The 15,055-nt window shown below is 40.0% G+C and overlaps 1 protein-coding gene across 1 annotated transcript in view; it reads left to right on the forward strand.

Annotated features, from left to right (window-relative positions):
* The first annotated feature begins 572 nt into the window (after positions 1-572).
* The window catches only part of rngtt (RNA guanylyltransferase and 5'-phosphatase), a 115,844-nt gene continuing 101,361 nt past the window's right edge, over positions 573-15,055 (forward strand). Inside the window, exons 1-6 of the mRNA XM_085246984.1 lie at positions 573-997; positions 3,518-3,627; positions 3,709-3,812; positions 3,920-4,008; positions 9,243-9,318; positions 11,547-11,796. Of these exons, the coding sequence (XP_085103110.1) occupies positions 934-997; positions 3,518-3,627; positions 3,709-3,812; positions 3,920-4,008; positions 9,243-9,318; positions 11,547-11,796 (693 nt within the window). The 5' untranslated portion in view covers positions 573-933. The remainder of the gene's footprint in view (positions 998-3,517; positions 3,628-3,708; positions 3,813-3,919; positions 4,009-9,242; positions 9,319-11,546; positions 11,797-15,055) is intronic.

The following is a 15,055-nucleotide window of genomic DNA, read 5'->3' on the forward strand; positions in this document are numbered from 1 at the left end:
CAAAACAGAGCCAAACGACATGAGACAACATGCAATAAAATAAATACTAGCGATACAAGATATTATATGTATTTTTTAAGCCAAGTAATATCTACCCCACAGCTAAAACAGATAATCAATCAAAGACATGTAAATCTGTCAAAATAAACTAAAAGAAAGGTATGAAATATAAAGACAGAAAGAAACACAATACAGAAAAACAAATTTCTGTGTATTGTCAACAGGTGGGGGAAATAAAAAAAGAACTATAGGTCTACATAAAGAGGAGAGGAGCTAAACACATATAGAATAGAATAGAATAGAATAGAATAGAATAGCCACTTTATTGTCATTCAGAATGTATACCAGTTAAAATCAGAATTAAATTTTGGAGCATTTACTCACCATCAAACTGTAGAATATAAATAATAAATAAATTTAAATTTAAAGCAGTGTTGACAGATAAATAAAAGAATAAGGTAAGAACGTTTGTGGGGTTTTTTCTTCTTCTTTGTAAATAAATGAACTAGCTTTCAAGCTGCTGCAGCAACCATTTCAGTCCAAAGGGTGGCGATAATGCACGGATACGATTTGCCGCCGTATAAAAATACCAGTAGAAGAAGAAGAAGAAGGCTCACTGAGGTGTTGCTAGCTGATTGCTAAAAACCTAGATTTATGGTAGACAAATGAAAAAGATAGCTGAATTTCTTCAGAGGCTGATCTGCAGTGGATCGGAACAGCCTGCGTTTCGTGTAAAATGCCTCCTAGTCTGTCAGAAGGTTAACCGGGCTTAAACTTGCTGGCTGATTCTCCTGAATTAGGAGCTAAAGGGCCCTGAGTCCGCAGTGCTCGGGTGAATATCTACCCAGCATCTGCTGTGGGGGAGAGAAGCAGCATCAAGCAACGGGGTTATTGATATTAGAGGCTTTTAGATATTACCAACCTCAACTCAACATGTCAAATAACGGACCTCCTCCTCGATGGCGCAATTGTCCTAGAAGAGGGCAACTTGTGGCAGGTTAGTATGAATTTAACTAAGAGAATAGTGTTTTATTTACCAGATGAAGCTATTGCTACTAGTTAGCTTCGTTCAGTTGTGTTGCTGTGATGCTTGTTGCCTGATATATATCAGTTATTTATTATTTTAGACTGTCAGATTTAAGTAGCAGTAATGGGCTGTGTTGGTCCATGTTCGGTCTGTAAGTACAGAAAGATTACCACATATTTAAGCTCTGTTTCTCTGTTGTAAAAATGAATGCGTTATCTTTTAAATGAAGTGTAAATCAAATCGCCGATTTCATTGAATGACGTCAACATATTTTGTAAGCTTGATTTAGTTAAAAGGGTTTGTTCTTTTGGTATTTATATGGAATTAACTTAATTTTGGCATATTTTTAATGGAAATTTCTCTGACACTGTATTCGTGCGCGCTCTTTTTGCTAGGTCGCTAACGGTAACTATTTAGCAATGTTTTTCGCTTCTTTTCAGCGTTTAGGGTGACTTTAATGTTGAACAAACACAACGTATGGTAGTCCATTGGTTTTAAAAGAAAAAGTTTTAAAAAGAGCTTCAGAAAAGTGCTGCTAAGTTGGTATGCTTCACCGTTAAAGAATCACGTGTCCAAACAAACCGGGGCTATGGCTTGAGGAGCTCACGGCGAGCATACGTGTGTGACACATTACTAATGCTGAGAGGCGTTTAGCACGAGAAGCATTTTATTTTTTTAATGTATTTGAATGCCACCTTTCTTTCTCTTTTGCTTTTTATAATCTATAAACTCTTAACTGTTATTGCAATTGCTGTTTTTGTCTGATAATACTATGATTTCCAGTAGGTATTTTGGTGTTATTCTGGTATAGTCTTTGTATTCTTCTGCTATCTGTACCTGAGCTGTGGTAATGCACACATTTCCCCGCCGTGGGATCAATAAAATCTTCTCTTATCTTTATCTTAGGTATGCACCCATCAGCTGCTACATCTGTTTTTGAGCTTCAGGTTTCTTTTAAGATCCAAAAATAACTGAGAAAAAAAATGAACCAAAGTATCGGAGAATTCACCTTCCACCAGTTTCATACAGTTATTAGATGTTTTAACTGACTGTAGCTGGATTTAATTTTAGTTGCGACTGATATCATCATATTGCACAAATCTGCGTGGCTTGTAAGTCTGTGGTCACTTGATGTTTTCTGTGAAAGACTTGTTAACCTGCAAGAGATGGACAATGATGTTCTTTCTTTAACCTCGGAGTCCTTCATTAAAAGCCAGAATTTAGAAAAGTGTCTGAGTTGTAATGTTGCCTCTGTAAAACCTAAGCCAGGCAAAAAAATGTGGATCAAGAGCATGAGGGAGAGAAATGCTGTACAGTTGGGGTATCTTTAAAACTACCTCCCAGCTTCTTTTCCTTGACATTGATGAAAATGTCATTGAGGTTAAGGAAAGGAGCTGCTTCTTGGAGTGTAGTGTCTTGGAGCAAAGACAGACAGGTGGACAACTGTGCTTCATAGCTAAAAGTGTACCAGTGTTTCCTGGGACTGGTCAGTGATAGACAGCCTGAGTATATCCTAAATAAATGGTAAATGGCCTGTATTTGTATAGTGCTTTACTAGTCCCTAAGGACCCCAAAACGCTTTACACCAGTCATCCACCCATTCACACACTGGTGATGGTAAGCTACATTGTAGCCACAGCCACCCTGGGGATATCCTAAATAATTCAGTGGTCAGTAACAGACTTTGGGAATGTGTGCAACTTTTACTACATTCTGTTCTGTATTAATAGCTTGAAAGGATAGATGTGGATAAAACTGTGTTGATACGAATGCCAGTATGGACTGTGGATATAGATCTGTTCCTATATGTATTCCTTATTGCAATGTACAACTGTCAAAATAACAGCCCAACATAAGTAGAAGGAAGTTATAAGGTCAAAGTTGGACAGTGCAAGTCTAAGTTCCCAGTCTTAAGTGATGCAAGGCTGTCTTGTTAACACTTTATACAAAAGTATTGGTGTTACTGTTTTATTTCGCCCATTCATCATTGTTATCATTACAGTTATGTGATGTTGAGACATTTCTGTAAAACCTGCAATTGCAGGCTTGTCTCCTCTCCGCCTCAACTTTATAACAGTGCAACAGTTTACACAGATGCTGTGTTTAAAGGCACAGCTGGAGTTGGTGGCACTTTTTAATCCAGGCTTTTATTCTAAGAAATTCTGTGTAGTTTACACAAATGGATCCACAGTTTTATTGGCTATTAACCAAGTTCTTTACAAAACAAATGCACTTGGGGTGCTGTCTAATGCTTAATTGAATGTGACCTTGACAAATACTTAGTCAGTGATTTTATTTTTATTGATTTATCTGAATTTGTAGATTTGACTTTGTATGAAGTTAGACTCTTAGCCGTAACCCTAAAAACTAGTCATTAAATTAGGGACAAAGCTGCTGTCCCTGCTCATACAAGATTAGTTTACAAGAAGAGTTTTAATACTAGAATACTGCAGGATTTTTTGTTTCATTCATTACATTTCTCCTTCCTAGAGAAATTCCTGCCAATGAAAACGATGTTAGGTCCCAGATATGATGACCAAGTTGCAGAGGAGAACAGGTTCAATCCGAGCATGCTGTCCAACTATTTAAAAAGTCTAAAGGTAAGTACCCTCAGCAAGGACATAAGTATTAAAGTGGCACAGAAAACCTTCCCTCACAGTGCCCATTTCTCTCCTCCTCAGGTGAAAATGGGTTTGCTCGTAGACTTGACGAACACGACTCGCTTTTATGACCGCAGTGAAATTGAAAAAGAAGGGATAAAATATATGAAGCTTCAGTGTAAGGGGTAAGATTAAAAAGCATTGTCACAAATTAACTGTCCAAATTCATCATTTTGCAGAACTGTGGATGCTAATGTGTTTTGAATACTAATGTCATCCTGTACCTTTTTAGCCATGGGGAGTGTCCTTCAGAAGAGACCACTGAGATGTTCATCAGGCTCTGTGAACACTTCAATGAGAAGAATCCCACAGATTTGATAGGCGAGTATTTCACCAATCTAATTGACAGACTAGGTGCACTTTTGAATCTAAGGTACACCAGCAGAAGGTATATCTCCCAAAGCTTGCTATTGTAACAGGAAGAGTAAAAGTTGTACTGATCATTGCCGACAGCAAAGTAACAATTTAGCAGGTAGCTAATGAGAATGCCAGGGTTCATTTGCTTTGCTTTCCCCGATATCTATTTGCTCTTTTGTGCCTGGGAAACTAGGGTTGGGCGATATGTAAAAATTTTCCAACCAGCAATCTAGGCTATCACCAGCTTCTGCAGCTCCATCAGCATTTGGGCGCACTCTGAGGAGGGTGCATTTGCTCGCCGATGAAAGAGGGTCCTGTTAAAACAGCACTTTTCTTTTCTGTTGACTGCTACTATTAGCTCCATCATTATTAGCAAACTTACTCATGGGCAAATAAATAGATAAATAAATCGCCCTTGTAAAAACTATTGACCATAGGCTCAACCTATCGTCGATAGTCGATATATTCGTCCAATCGACCAACCCTATGGGAAACAAACAGATGCATATTATAAAAACCTAACCAACTCTTTAGCACACTATCTTTAAACACTTTGCACAAAGTATCCCTGGTTACTTTATTTGTTGTGTCACTTTACATTTTTCATATATTATAATGTTGGATCCTGTTTATTAGTGGTGCTACGGATCAAAAGTCTCACGGTTCGGATTGGATCATGTTTTTTTTCGTCACAGATCGGATCAATTTTCGGATCAGCAGAAAAAAAAGAAGACAAAAATTTAACTCGTCATTTACTTATTTAAGTATTTTTTTGCCTATCAAAAAACATTCAACTCAAGACTCATTCCACGCAATTATATAAAAACAAATTAAGGTGCAATATAGGGCAGTACAGGGCTTTCTATCTACCACGCTGCTGTGATATAATGAGCGGTCACGGTCACGTAGCTTTCCGTTGCCCTGGAGGTCCACCTACTTTTAGTTAGGGCAACAGAAGATGCCTGGGACAGCTCAGCCATAACTTTAAACTTTTCCTGTTCATACATGCTTGGAGCGATCTTGTCACTAAAGTGGACGCGCGATGGGATGTCATAGCGTGGCTCAAGCACCTTCATCATAGTTTAAACTAGTGCTGTCAGCGTAAATCTCGTTAAAATGACGTTAATGCCATAACTGCATTAACGCGGCAAATCTCTGTTAGCTAGTTACTGCGGACCGGCCCGTGCGTGGGGCTGCACAGCGCCAATGCGTCAACTAACGCGTTGACTAGTTTAAAACCCTTGTTTTGCACAACAGAATACGGCCTCCTGTCTGCAGCTAAACACCCCAATAGCTTTTGTAATAGCTTTAGCCCGGTCGGCTTAGGTAGCAAAGGGCTGCTTAAATACCCCAAACTCCTCTGCTCCTCCACTTGGACCGCTAGCGCTGACCATAGCTATCGCTTGACAGACTGACCACGCGCACCATACACAAACTTTTTTTCTTCTTTTTCGAATCTTCGGATCACGTGCGTGCCGAACCGTGGAGTGGGATCGGTTTGGATTACGGATCAACCGTGATCCGTTGCACCACTACTGTTTACTTATTTGTGGAAAATTATTCAGGTTTAACAGTATTTTCTCTTTGACTAAAATGATACCAGAAGCTGAGTATTTGGCCAAGAGAAGCCTCTGAGTGTGTCTGTTTTTCATTTATTAAGATATCAGATGTGCCAGTGTGACTGGAACCCATTAAGTACTGTGTTTATCACCTCTGCACACAGAAGGATATGAAATGAGACAGAAATAGACTTTAAGTGTAAAAACATCTGGTGCTGTAAATGAGTTTGCACTGTGTGTAATTTAGTCAGACAGTTGTAACAGCTTTGCTTCAGCAGTAATCAAATTCTGGCTATGACTTATCCCAGTCAGTATGAATCTTAATGCCTGAACATCATTTCAAAAACCCACATTTAAAGTACATAGAGACCTTCTGCTTCATTTACACTGCCACTTTTATTTTGCAGTAAAGAATAAAGTGTCACTGTGTCCTTGTAAGTTTTTTTTTTTTTTTTAAGAGTTTAGTGCTATGTCATTATAATACTACTGCAAAAACTTTGCTACACCCCTTAAAAGTAGACATCAACATAGTTTACTCGTACATTACAGAACACTGTTATTTATCATTTCTAGCTCTTATATTTTAACATATTGATCATATTCTTGCGTATGTACATTCAATCTTGTTTATTGTTACTTCTTAAAAATAATTTTATTCGTGGCTTGTGGGTTGTAAACTTCAAAGAAACTGCTGTTTTTGCTTTGATTCTCTGATATAAGCGTGGTTGATCATTATGCTGATGCCTAGGCTTAGGAAGAGAATGAAGATCTGTATCGTGTTGCAGCTTCTAAATTCATACGCATACTCTCAATAGAAAAGTTTGCTTTTGGAAGAACTGCCTTTGCACTAAATGATCACTATATTAGGCATACCTTGGTAGTACTGGGTTAGATCCCCTTTTTTGCCTTCTGAATTGCCTTTTTTAGTTGATTATTTTTTTCTTTCTTTTTTTTGGTCCAAGTTAAAATGTTAGCATTACACAGCTGCTGGAAAATTTTGGACTGCCTCACTGATGCAAATCTCTCTTTCCACCACATCCCAAAGGTGCTCAATTGGATCAATATCTGGTGACTGTGGAGGGAATTTGAGTACAGTTAAATTTTTGAACTTCCAAAGGATTTGAGCTTTATGACGTGGCTTATTATTATTATTATTGGAAGCAGCCGTCAGAAGATGAGTACACTATAGTTACAAAGGGATGGACATGGTCAGCAACAATACTCAGGTGCATCGTTGGTGTTAAGCTGTGCGAGGTTTTCAGTTGCTTTGGTGTTTGCAATGTTGTGTGTTCAGAGATGTTCTTTTGCATGCATAGTTAGTGGTTATTTGAGCTACTGTTGCCTTCACATTAGCTTGAAGCACTGTCCTCTGACATAAACAAGGCATTTTGGCCAGTGAGCTGCTGCTGACAGCATAGTTGATCTGTTTCAGACCATAAACTCTAAAGACAGCTGGACGGGGAAATTCCCCTAGATAAGCAGTTTCTGAAATACTCAAAGTAGTCCGTCAGGCACCATCAGCCACGCCACGTTCAAATTCACTAGAATCATCTTTCTTCAGCTCAGTTTAGGCGTCAATGACTCATCTTGATCATTACATACACTAAATTCATTGAATTGGTGTTGTGTGATTGGCTGATTGGTAACGTTAGCTTTTGTGTCCAGCAGAGGGCAGCCTTACTCCAGGATTGGTTAAACGCAAATTGGAGCGAGGTCTTGTCAGAATATATTTTCACTGTTTAAAATTTCAGCAAACACTTTCATACACTCATGTCAAATATCAAACAGCCTCCCAGTACAACTAGTGCTCTTCTGATGTCTGCACAGTAGCACCATGTTCAGCCCTCACACAGAGTGTCTTTGCACATTTTTAAAATATGCAGTCCTGTGCAAGTCACTATTTTGTCAGCTTGTGGAGGAGTTGCATATCGCAAACAACACTCATCTCCCAGTGAACACTGTGTAGGTGATTTATAGGTGAAGGAATATCAATGAGCACCTTGGCTAAATAGATTTGATCTAAAAGGGAGCGATGTAGATGCTGGTGTGTGGGAAGGTTATTTCCACTGTCCCCCCCCCCCTTTTTTTTTTTTCTCGAACTAGATTATTATTATTTTTCCCTGTAGCTCTTCAGCTTGTTATTATGAGCTCAAAACAAGCTATTCTAATTTCTAATGCAGGTTGTGACAAATTAAGTTATTATGGGTTTAGTTACAAGCTGAGTATAGGCATAGTTAATGGGTTAAACACATGCACAAGAAAGGAGCACCTTGCTTCGCCTTTAAATTAGGCTTACACTGATACTGGCTGATAATGGCTTAGTGCATGCATATCGGTATCAGGCCTGTGTTTATAGTTGTGCCGAAACACCTTGCTGCATTTTACATTTACATAAAAAATAGTTTGCCCATTGCTTTATTTGAAGTCTTTGGAGTGTTCTAGTGGCACACATGATATCCTCAATTGTCATGTAAATGTTTTTAGTGGGGAATTAAAAAAAAAAAAGTTAGCGCCTTCTATTGTAGTGGTATTGGTCTGTAATGTCCTTTGCCTGAAGGTTAGCCTAGGGGGTTACTTACCGGCCGAAGACGGGGTAACGTCGCTGCACTTTTATGCTACTGGCAGCAGGGTGCTCTCTTACACCTCATCCTGTCCAGATTTGCTCTTAACTTGTAACTGCTGCCCGACTTTTAAATCAGACTGCTCGAACATCAGAGCAGAATGTGTGAATGTCATCCCAGCAATCTCCTGCCTTTAGCCAGCTGGTGATTAGGCTTTGTTTTCTCCACAGTGCACACGTCCAAATTAGACAATTGGTCTGTTAAATGTGATTTCTTTATCGCTGCCGTTGCCAGGCAAACATCCTAATATATTGGGAGACATGCGAGTCAGGTTTCATTTTATATGTATTTTTTATTTATTTTTTTAATCCTGCTGTGCACCTGCTGAAGGGATCTCGTCTGAATAAATGTCAGTTCGTCGCAAATTAGGAGGGTTTTTGTGAGATATGACTACAAGCTTCAGAGTGCTTTTGTGGAGGGTTTCCTTTCCAGAATCTTTTCTTCTGAAAGAGCAGAATTTTCTCTCCTTGTGTTTTTGTTGTTTTTTTTTTTCTCATGCTCTTTCCAATCCCTGAATGTTTCATCAATCCCTGGGTCTTTTCTGTGCGTGCAGTGGCTGGTGTCAGATTTTTTGATGTAGGTATAAAGGCAGGACCCCCCTCTAAGGAGAAAAGGATCTGCCTGTGAGTCCTTTGTGTGTGACTTGATGCCCCTCCTCAAAACATCCAGTCAGCCGCAGTATATCTCAAAGGCGAGCTGGGTTTATTGATGTGAAAGATGTTACATTGGATGAAATTGTGCCCAATGGCTCGTTTGTTGAAATAAGGGGGTCTCGTTCATAATTGCCACGTTGAATTGATTGAGCGTAAATTGAGGTGACGGCACACACATCCAATAAATTGGCAAGCTGCGTGAAATGGAAATAAGAACACTATTCATCGTTAAAAAATAAATGTAAATCTATTATTTATGTGAAAACAATAGGGACAGAAAAACAACAAAACAATATATTGTGTAAACTTGAGGTGGAGTTTTTTGAAAGGTTTGCATATTTCTTTTTTCTTTCTCTCTCCTGAAGGTGTTCACTGCACGCATGGCTTCAACCGGACAGGCTTTCTGATATGTGCGTACCTGGTGGAGAAGATGGACTGGAGGTAAGGGCTGACACGCTTCAATCACTTGCACTGCTGGGAGGGCAGTCTCACAATCTTCAGTCGTCTTGCATGACAACACAAACCCTACAACATGGAGCACCCACCAGTGTTACTCTGGTTTCACTCTCCCAGCCGTATCAGTATTTTTTATTTTTTAAGCTGATATTCCCATCTTCTTCTCAGCATGTGTGTGACTGCAAGAAAGGTTACTCTGTCACTACTAGTCTAAATAAAGCTTTACAAAGAGGCTGACTGGTTTTGAGTGACCGAGCAGCCGAGATAAATAATTTAGAGCAGCTGAGCAGGAGGGGTGAGGATGCATCTTTTGTTAGAGGTGGAGCAGCAGTCTGTGATAGCAGAATCCCTGGAAGCTGCAGACATGGAGGCTGGATAAACACCCTCCCACCGCCCACTACTTCCTGTGAAATGAATATCCTGAGAACATTTACAGCTGTCATCCACTATTACGTGTTGGAAGATAAGTAACAACAATGGGCCTTTTTAATGCGTATTACCACACGTAATGTTAAATGGCTTCAAATTTATTTATTTTTTCCTCTGGGAAAAAATTACTATATCCGAAGGGAAAATGACATGGCATATTTAGTGCACAGTAAATGGTACAGTATTAGCATGCTTATTCTGTGATTAAATGCACATAATAACTTTATGCAGGAATGTCTACTGTCTGGTAAATAATGCAGTTTTATTTCTTGTAAAAGCAGGTTTAATTCTGAGTTGAGAAAAAATGATTTTTTTTCTCCACAGTCACCTTAAAATTTTTATTCCTAGCAGAGATTGTTCTTGAGAACAGACAATAATCTGGCAGTTCTCCTTCACCTTTAGTCAGAATAGTTGGCATGCAGTCCCTCAACCTCCCGTCTAGGCACACAGGTCAGAATCAGACCTGCTTAATTTTCAGCTATTTGAAGCTTCTGCATTGAATAAGATAAGAACTTTATTTATCCCGAGGGAAATTCTTTTGTCATACACATGCTCAATGCAGCAAGAGAGACAGAGGAATAAGATTTACAATATGTGCAATAGAATACTAGTATACAGTAATATACAGATGGATGTTTTTGTCAAATCCAAGCATTACACAGCCTGCTTTATTGTGTTTCAAGGTCACTATTATTTGCTTCAATAAATTTCATATTTAACTGTGTCACGTGACAAATTTAACAGCTTTAATCTCGGAATCAGATAGATTAAGCTCCCCTTTTAGAACCTGACACCAGCAAATGCTCCTGTAAAGTGGATTCAATTACAATTTGATCATTAGAATATCTGCTTCCCTAGTTTTCAACTGCAAGTAAGAAACTTGTAAAAAATATCTTTATGCTTTTTAGATTTTTGATGGTTTTAAGTGAGTACAAGGTGAGCACGAGTTTTCATACGCCCAATAACAGTTTAAACACGTGTAGAAGTGTTTAACAATCAAACTGCTCTTTCTGTGTTGAAAGGTCTTTCAAACTTGAAACGATTGAATATATTTTGTTTTCAGCTTACAAACATGTTTACTTCAAGAAAAGTGTATTTTCTTTTTTTGTCTCGACTTATTGCAAATGCGGTTTGACATTTCATTTAAAGTGGTAGCAATAATCTCCTATACAGCTTTTTTTTTCCTTTTTTTTTTTTTTTTCCTATTGCATTAAATTATTTTTAGTTTGTGTTATTCTGCAAATGTGACTGTTGTTTTTAAGTGTTCCTCCATCCCCGCCTTTGAAACGATGTGGCCTCCGGTTTTTGTCGCGTGGTTCAGCTGCTGCTGCTGCTGCTGAGTCAAGGCAGTTGGTTGGCGTCCCTCCATCATGGGTTTTAGACAGACACTCGTTTAGAAACATTTGTTCTTGGTTAAAGTCAGCTCACTATCTTCTCTTTTATGCTTGTTCTACTCCACCCCTCTCTCACACATACTGAAGTCTAGTTGTAGATAGAAGTTAAGAGACACTAAATGATCATAACATTAAGGAAAATAAAGCAAATTAAATATTTCATTCTTTTTGTTTCCCTTTGGTTTCATGGGAGCTTCTGCTTTAGACACCCTGGTATAAAGATAGTGCCTCTACACCATGTAAAAGGTCCACTTATTGTACAGAAAATCATCTATATACCCATATCTTTCACCCACTTTCATGATCGTTTGGTCAACTTGAAACTAGTCTGAAGGTTTTTAAAAAAAAAAAAAAAAAAAAAGTCCTGTCTCTGTTATTTGTTCTTATCAGCATCGAGGCAGCGGTGGCTGCTTTTGCCCAGGCTCGGGCCCCGGGGATCTACAAGGGAGACTACCTCAAAGAGCTTTTCCGTCGCTATGGTGACGGGGAGGGCGCACCACCTGCCCCCGAGCTGCCAGAATGGTGCTTTGACGACGACGACGGGGACGTGGACGACGACGGCAACGCGGTTGGCCAGGAGTCGGGCCCCAGCTCCTCTGGGTCGGCGCCCGGCAAGCGGAAGAAAGAGAAGATAAAACTGGTAAGGCCTCTGTGTTCCAGGAAATGGACTCTTAAGTAGAAAATATGTTGATCCCTTTGCTGCGTGACTGGGTGATTTTTGGGTCTACGGGGAGGCCTCCCTTTTTAAGAGGCACAAGTATATAATAATCCTGTAAGTCTGTTGCTGAATCCAATAAATCTGATGCTTAAATTTAGAGAAAATTACACTTTCCATTTTCTCAGCTGCTGACAGAGGTGTAATTTTGATTAGATAAAAGCTGCCTGCCAGTGTTAATGTATAGTATTCATCAGTGCCATTCTGAGAAATTAGAAACCTTGAATCATCTCCTCTTGCTTGTAATCAGTTTTTCCTTCTGTTTACATTGATCTAATGCTTCAGAGTACTTCAAGGAAGTGACTGTATAAGAAGCCTAAATCTAAATGGTGAAACAACACGAGTAGCAGCCAGTGTAGAGGCAATGAAAAGACAGAAGCGGCACTTGTATGGTGGAAAGTATTAAAAACATATTTATTGGTGTGAAACATTTGTTCAGATTACAACAGCAGAACATCTGTTTATTACTTTTATTGCACACAGAGCTCACTGACAACCTGAATGGGGCCAAATCTAATATTTGAGAATATGATACAGCACAGGCGAGGTCCAGAGGAGAGAGGAGGAACAGTATACTGTCTCTTGGTTGAGTGGCCGGCTTCGCAGTCAGACTAGTCGGCAGCTATGTACCTATCATGATCAGGAAGATATTTCGAAGGATAAAACATTTCCACAGTTTCTCTATATGTAGATTTTAATGGGTGAGCCACTTAAGGATATTTGGTGACTCATTTTGGCATGTTTTTATAGAGACCCATAATCCAGAGTCAGTTTTCCAGAAGAACCGCACCCCTCACACCCACATTCCTATGTTTAAAAAAAAAATCATTTGCTGCTTCCTTGCTGTCCCTGGTTGTATCTGTCTTGCTTTTTCTTTACCAGATGGCTCCCTGGCCAAGTAGTTGTTGTTTTGGTTCTTGATGATTATTCAGTTTCTTCCTCGGAGATTCAGAGAGGATCTCTTCCCACGGTTGGACACGTCCAACTGCACTGTCTTGGGAGTGCCGCTGGAAACAGGAGTTCTGTTCTGCAAGCCAGAACGTTATCCCAAGCAGAACCTGAGGCAGGTGGAGAATCTATTCATGTGCCTCAATGCCAGATTCACTGTGGGTGCAGAGCAGAACAAGACCTACAGTCTCCAGCTGTTAGTAAAGTTTCCTCACTTAGGTCAAAGACTTCTAAGGAGAAGGTTAAATTAGATTCCTGTCTCCTATGCACTTAAGAAGTAGCATGGATATATAGCTGATCTTATATATATATATATATATATATATATATATATATATATATATATATATATATATATATATATATATATATATATAATCCCCACTCGCCCTTGTGGGCGGTCAATCCTTCAAGCTCGGGTCCTCTACCAGAGGCCTGGGAGCTTGAGGGTCCTGCGCAGTATCTTAGCTGTTCCCAGGACTGCGCTCTTCTGGACAGAGATCTCCGATGTTGTTCCCGGGATCTGCTGGAGCCACTCGCCTATCTTGGGAGTCACCGCACCTAGTGCTGCGATTACCACGGGGACCACCATCACCTTCACCCTCCACATCTTCTCGAGCTCTTCTCTGAGCCCTTGGTATTTCTCGAGCTTCTCGTGTTCCTTCTTCCTGATGTTGCTGTCATTCGGAACCGCTACATCGATCACTACGGCCGTCTTCTCATGTTTGTCTAGCCACCACCATTTTGCCCGTCTGTATCTGGAAGTCCCACAGGATCTTAGCTCGGTCATTCTCCATCACCCTTGGAGGCGTCTCCCATTTTGACCTCGGGACTTCCAGGTTATACTCGGCACAGATGTTCCTGTACACTATGCCGGCCACTTGGTTATGGCGTTCCATGTATGCCTTGCCTGCTAGCATCTTGCACCCTGCTGTTATTTGCTGGATTGTCTCTGGAGCATCTTTACACAGCCTGCACCTGGGGTCTTGCCTGGTGTGATAGACCCCAGCCTCAATGGATCTTGTGCTCAGTGCTTGTTCCCTTGCTGCCATGATTAGTGCCTCTGTGCTGTCTTTCAGTCCAGCTTTGTCCAGCCACTGGTAGGATTTCTGGATATCAGCCACCTCTATCTGCCAGTGGTACATACGTGCAGGGGCCTGTCCTTCCATGATGGTTCCTCGCCTTCCTCCACTTTCTTGGGTTTCTGCTGCCTGAGGTATTCACTGAGCACGCTGTCAGTTGGGGCCATCTTTGTGATGTATTCGTGGATGTTCCTTGTCTCATCCTGACACTCACCAGTCCCCGGCCCCCTTCCGTTTTTGCATTACAGTCTGATTGTTTTTACTACATTTTTTTAACCACCGTATTTTGACAACTTCTTAACGCTTCCAACCAGTTGCGGCAGACTAATGCCTCTGAGCCTGGTGCTAATGGAGGTTTCTTCCTGTTAAAAGAGATTTTTTTCCTTCCCACTGTCGCCAAAGTGCTTGCTCAAAGGCGAGGCGATTTGATTGTTGGTTTTCTCTGTATTATTGTAGCGTCTTTATCTCAAAGAGTTAAATCTTCACAATATGCAAGTTATAACGGCAAATTCTTCTGAAACCATACAACATGTCCTGACCTGCTAGACCTCGCTAGAAATGTAAATACACTTTGTGTGAATGGAGCCAACAGCTACTGTGATTGGCTTTTTCAGTACTGTTAATTCCTCCTCATCATTGTTTCTTCCTTGGAGCATTTTTGATAGATAGTGACCACTGCAGACTGGAAACTCCTCACATGATCTGCATAAGAAAATCTTTATGCTTGCTCATTTGTCCTGCTTCTAACACATTAACTTTGAAAACAAAATGTTTGCTTACTCCCGAGTATAAAGTATTATAAAGTAAGTTTTGTGTCTGATAGCAGGGCGTTACAAACCTACAAATCTGTGCCAGAACAAACAAGTGTTTGTTCATAAAAATGAGCTCAAATCAAATAATTTTCCAATTGTAGCTCAAACCTAATTCCACTTCTTTCACTCATTGATTAACTTTGTGTCCAGTCCAATTTAAAGTCTTCATCAACTCAAATGTGCTTCACTTACAGTGGGGCAAAAAAGTATTTAGTCAGCCACCGATTGTGCAAGTTCCCCCACCTAAAATGATGACAGAGGTCAGTAATTTGCACCAGAGGTACACTTCAACTGTGAGAGACAGAATGTGAAAAAAAAATCCATGAATCCACATGGTAGGAT

The sequence above is a fragment of the Mchenga conophoros genome, linkage group LG15 (genome assembly GCF_057382185.1).
Source record: "Mchenga conophoros isolate Kocher_MC1m ecotype Shallow Benthic linkage group LG15, M_conophoros_male_GT1.1, whole genome shotgun sequence".
In the NCBI taxonomy this organism is placed as follows: domain Eukaryota; kingdom Metazoa; phylum Chordata; class Actinopteri; order Cichliformes; family Cichlidae; genus Mchenga; species Mchenga conophoros.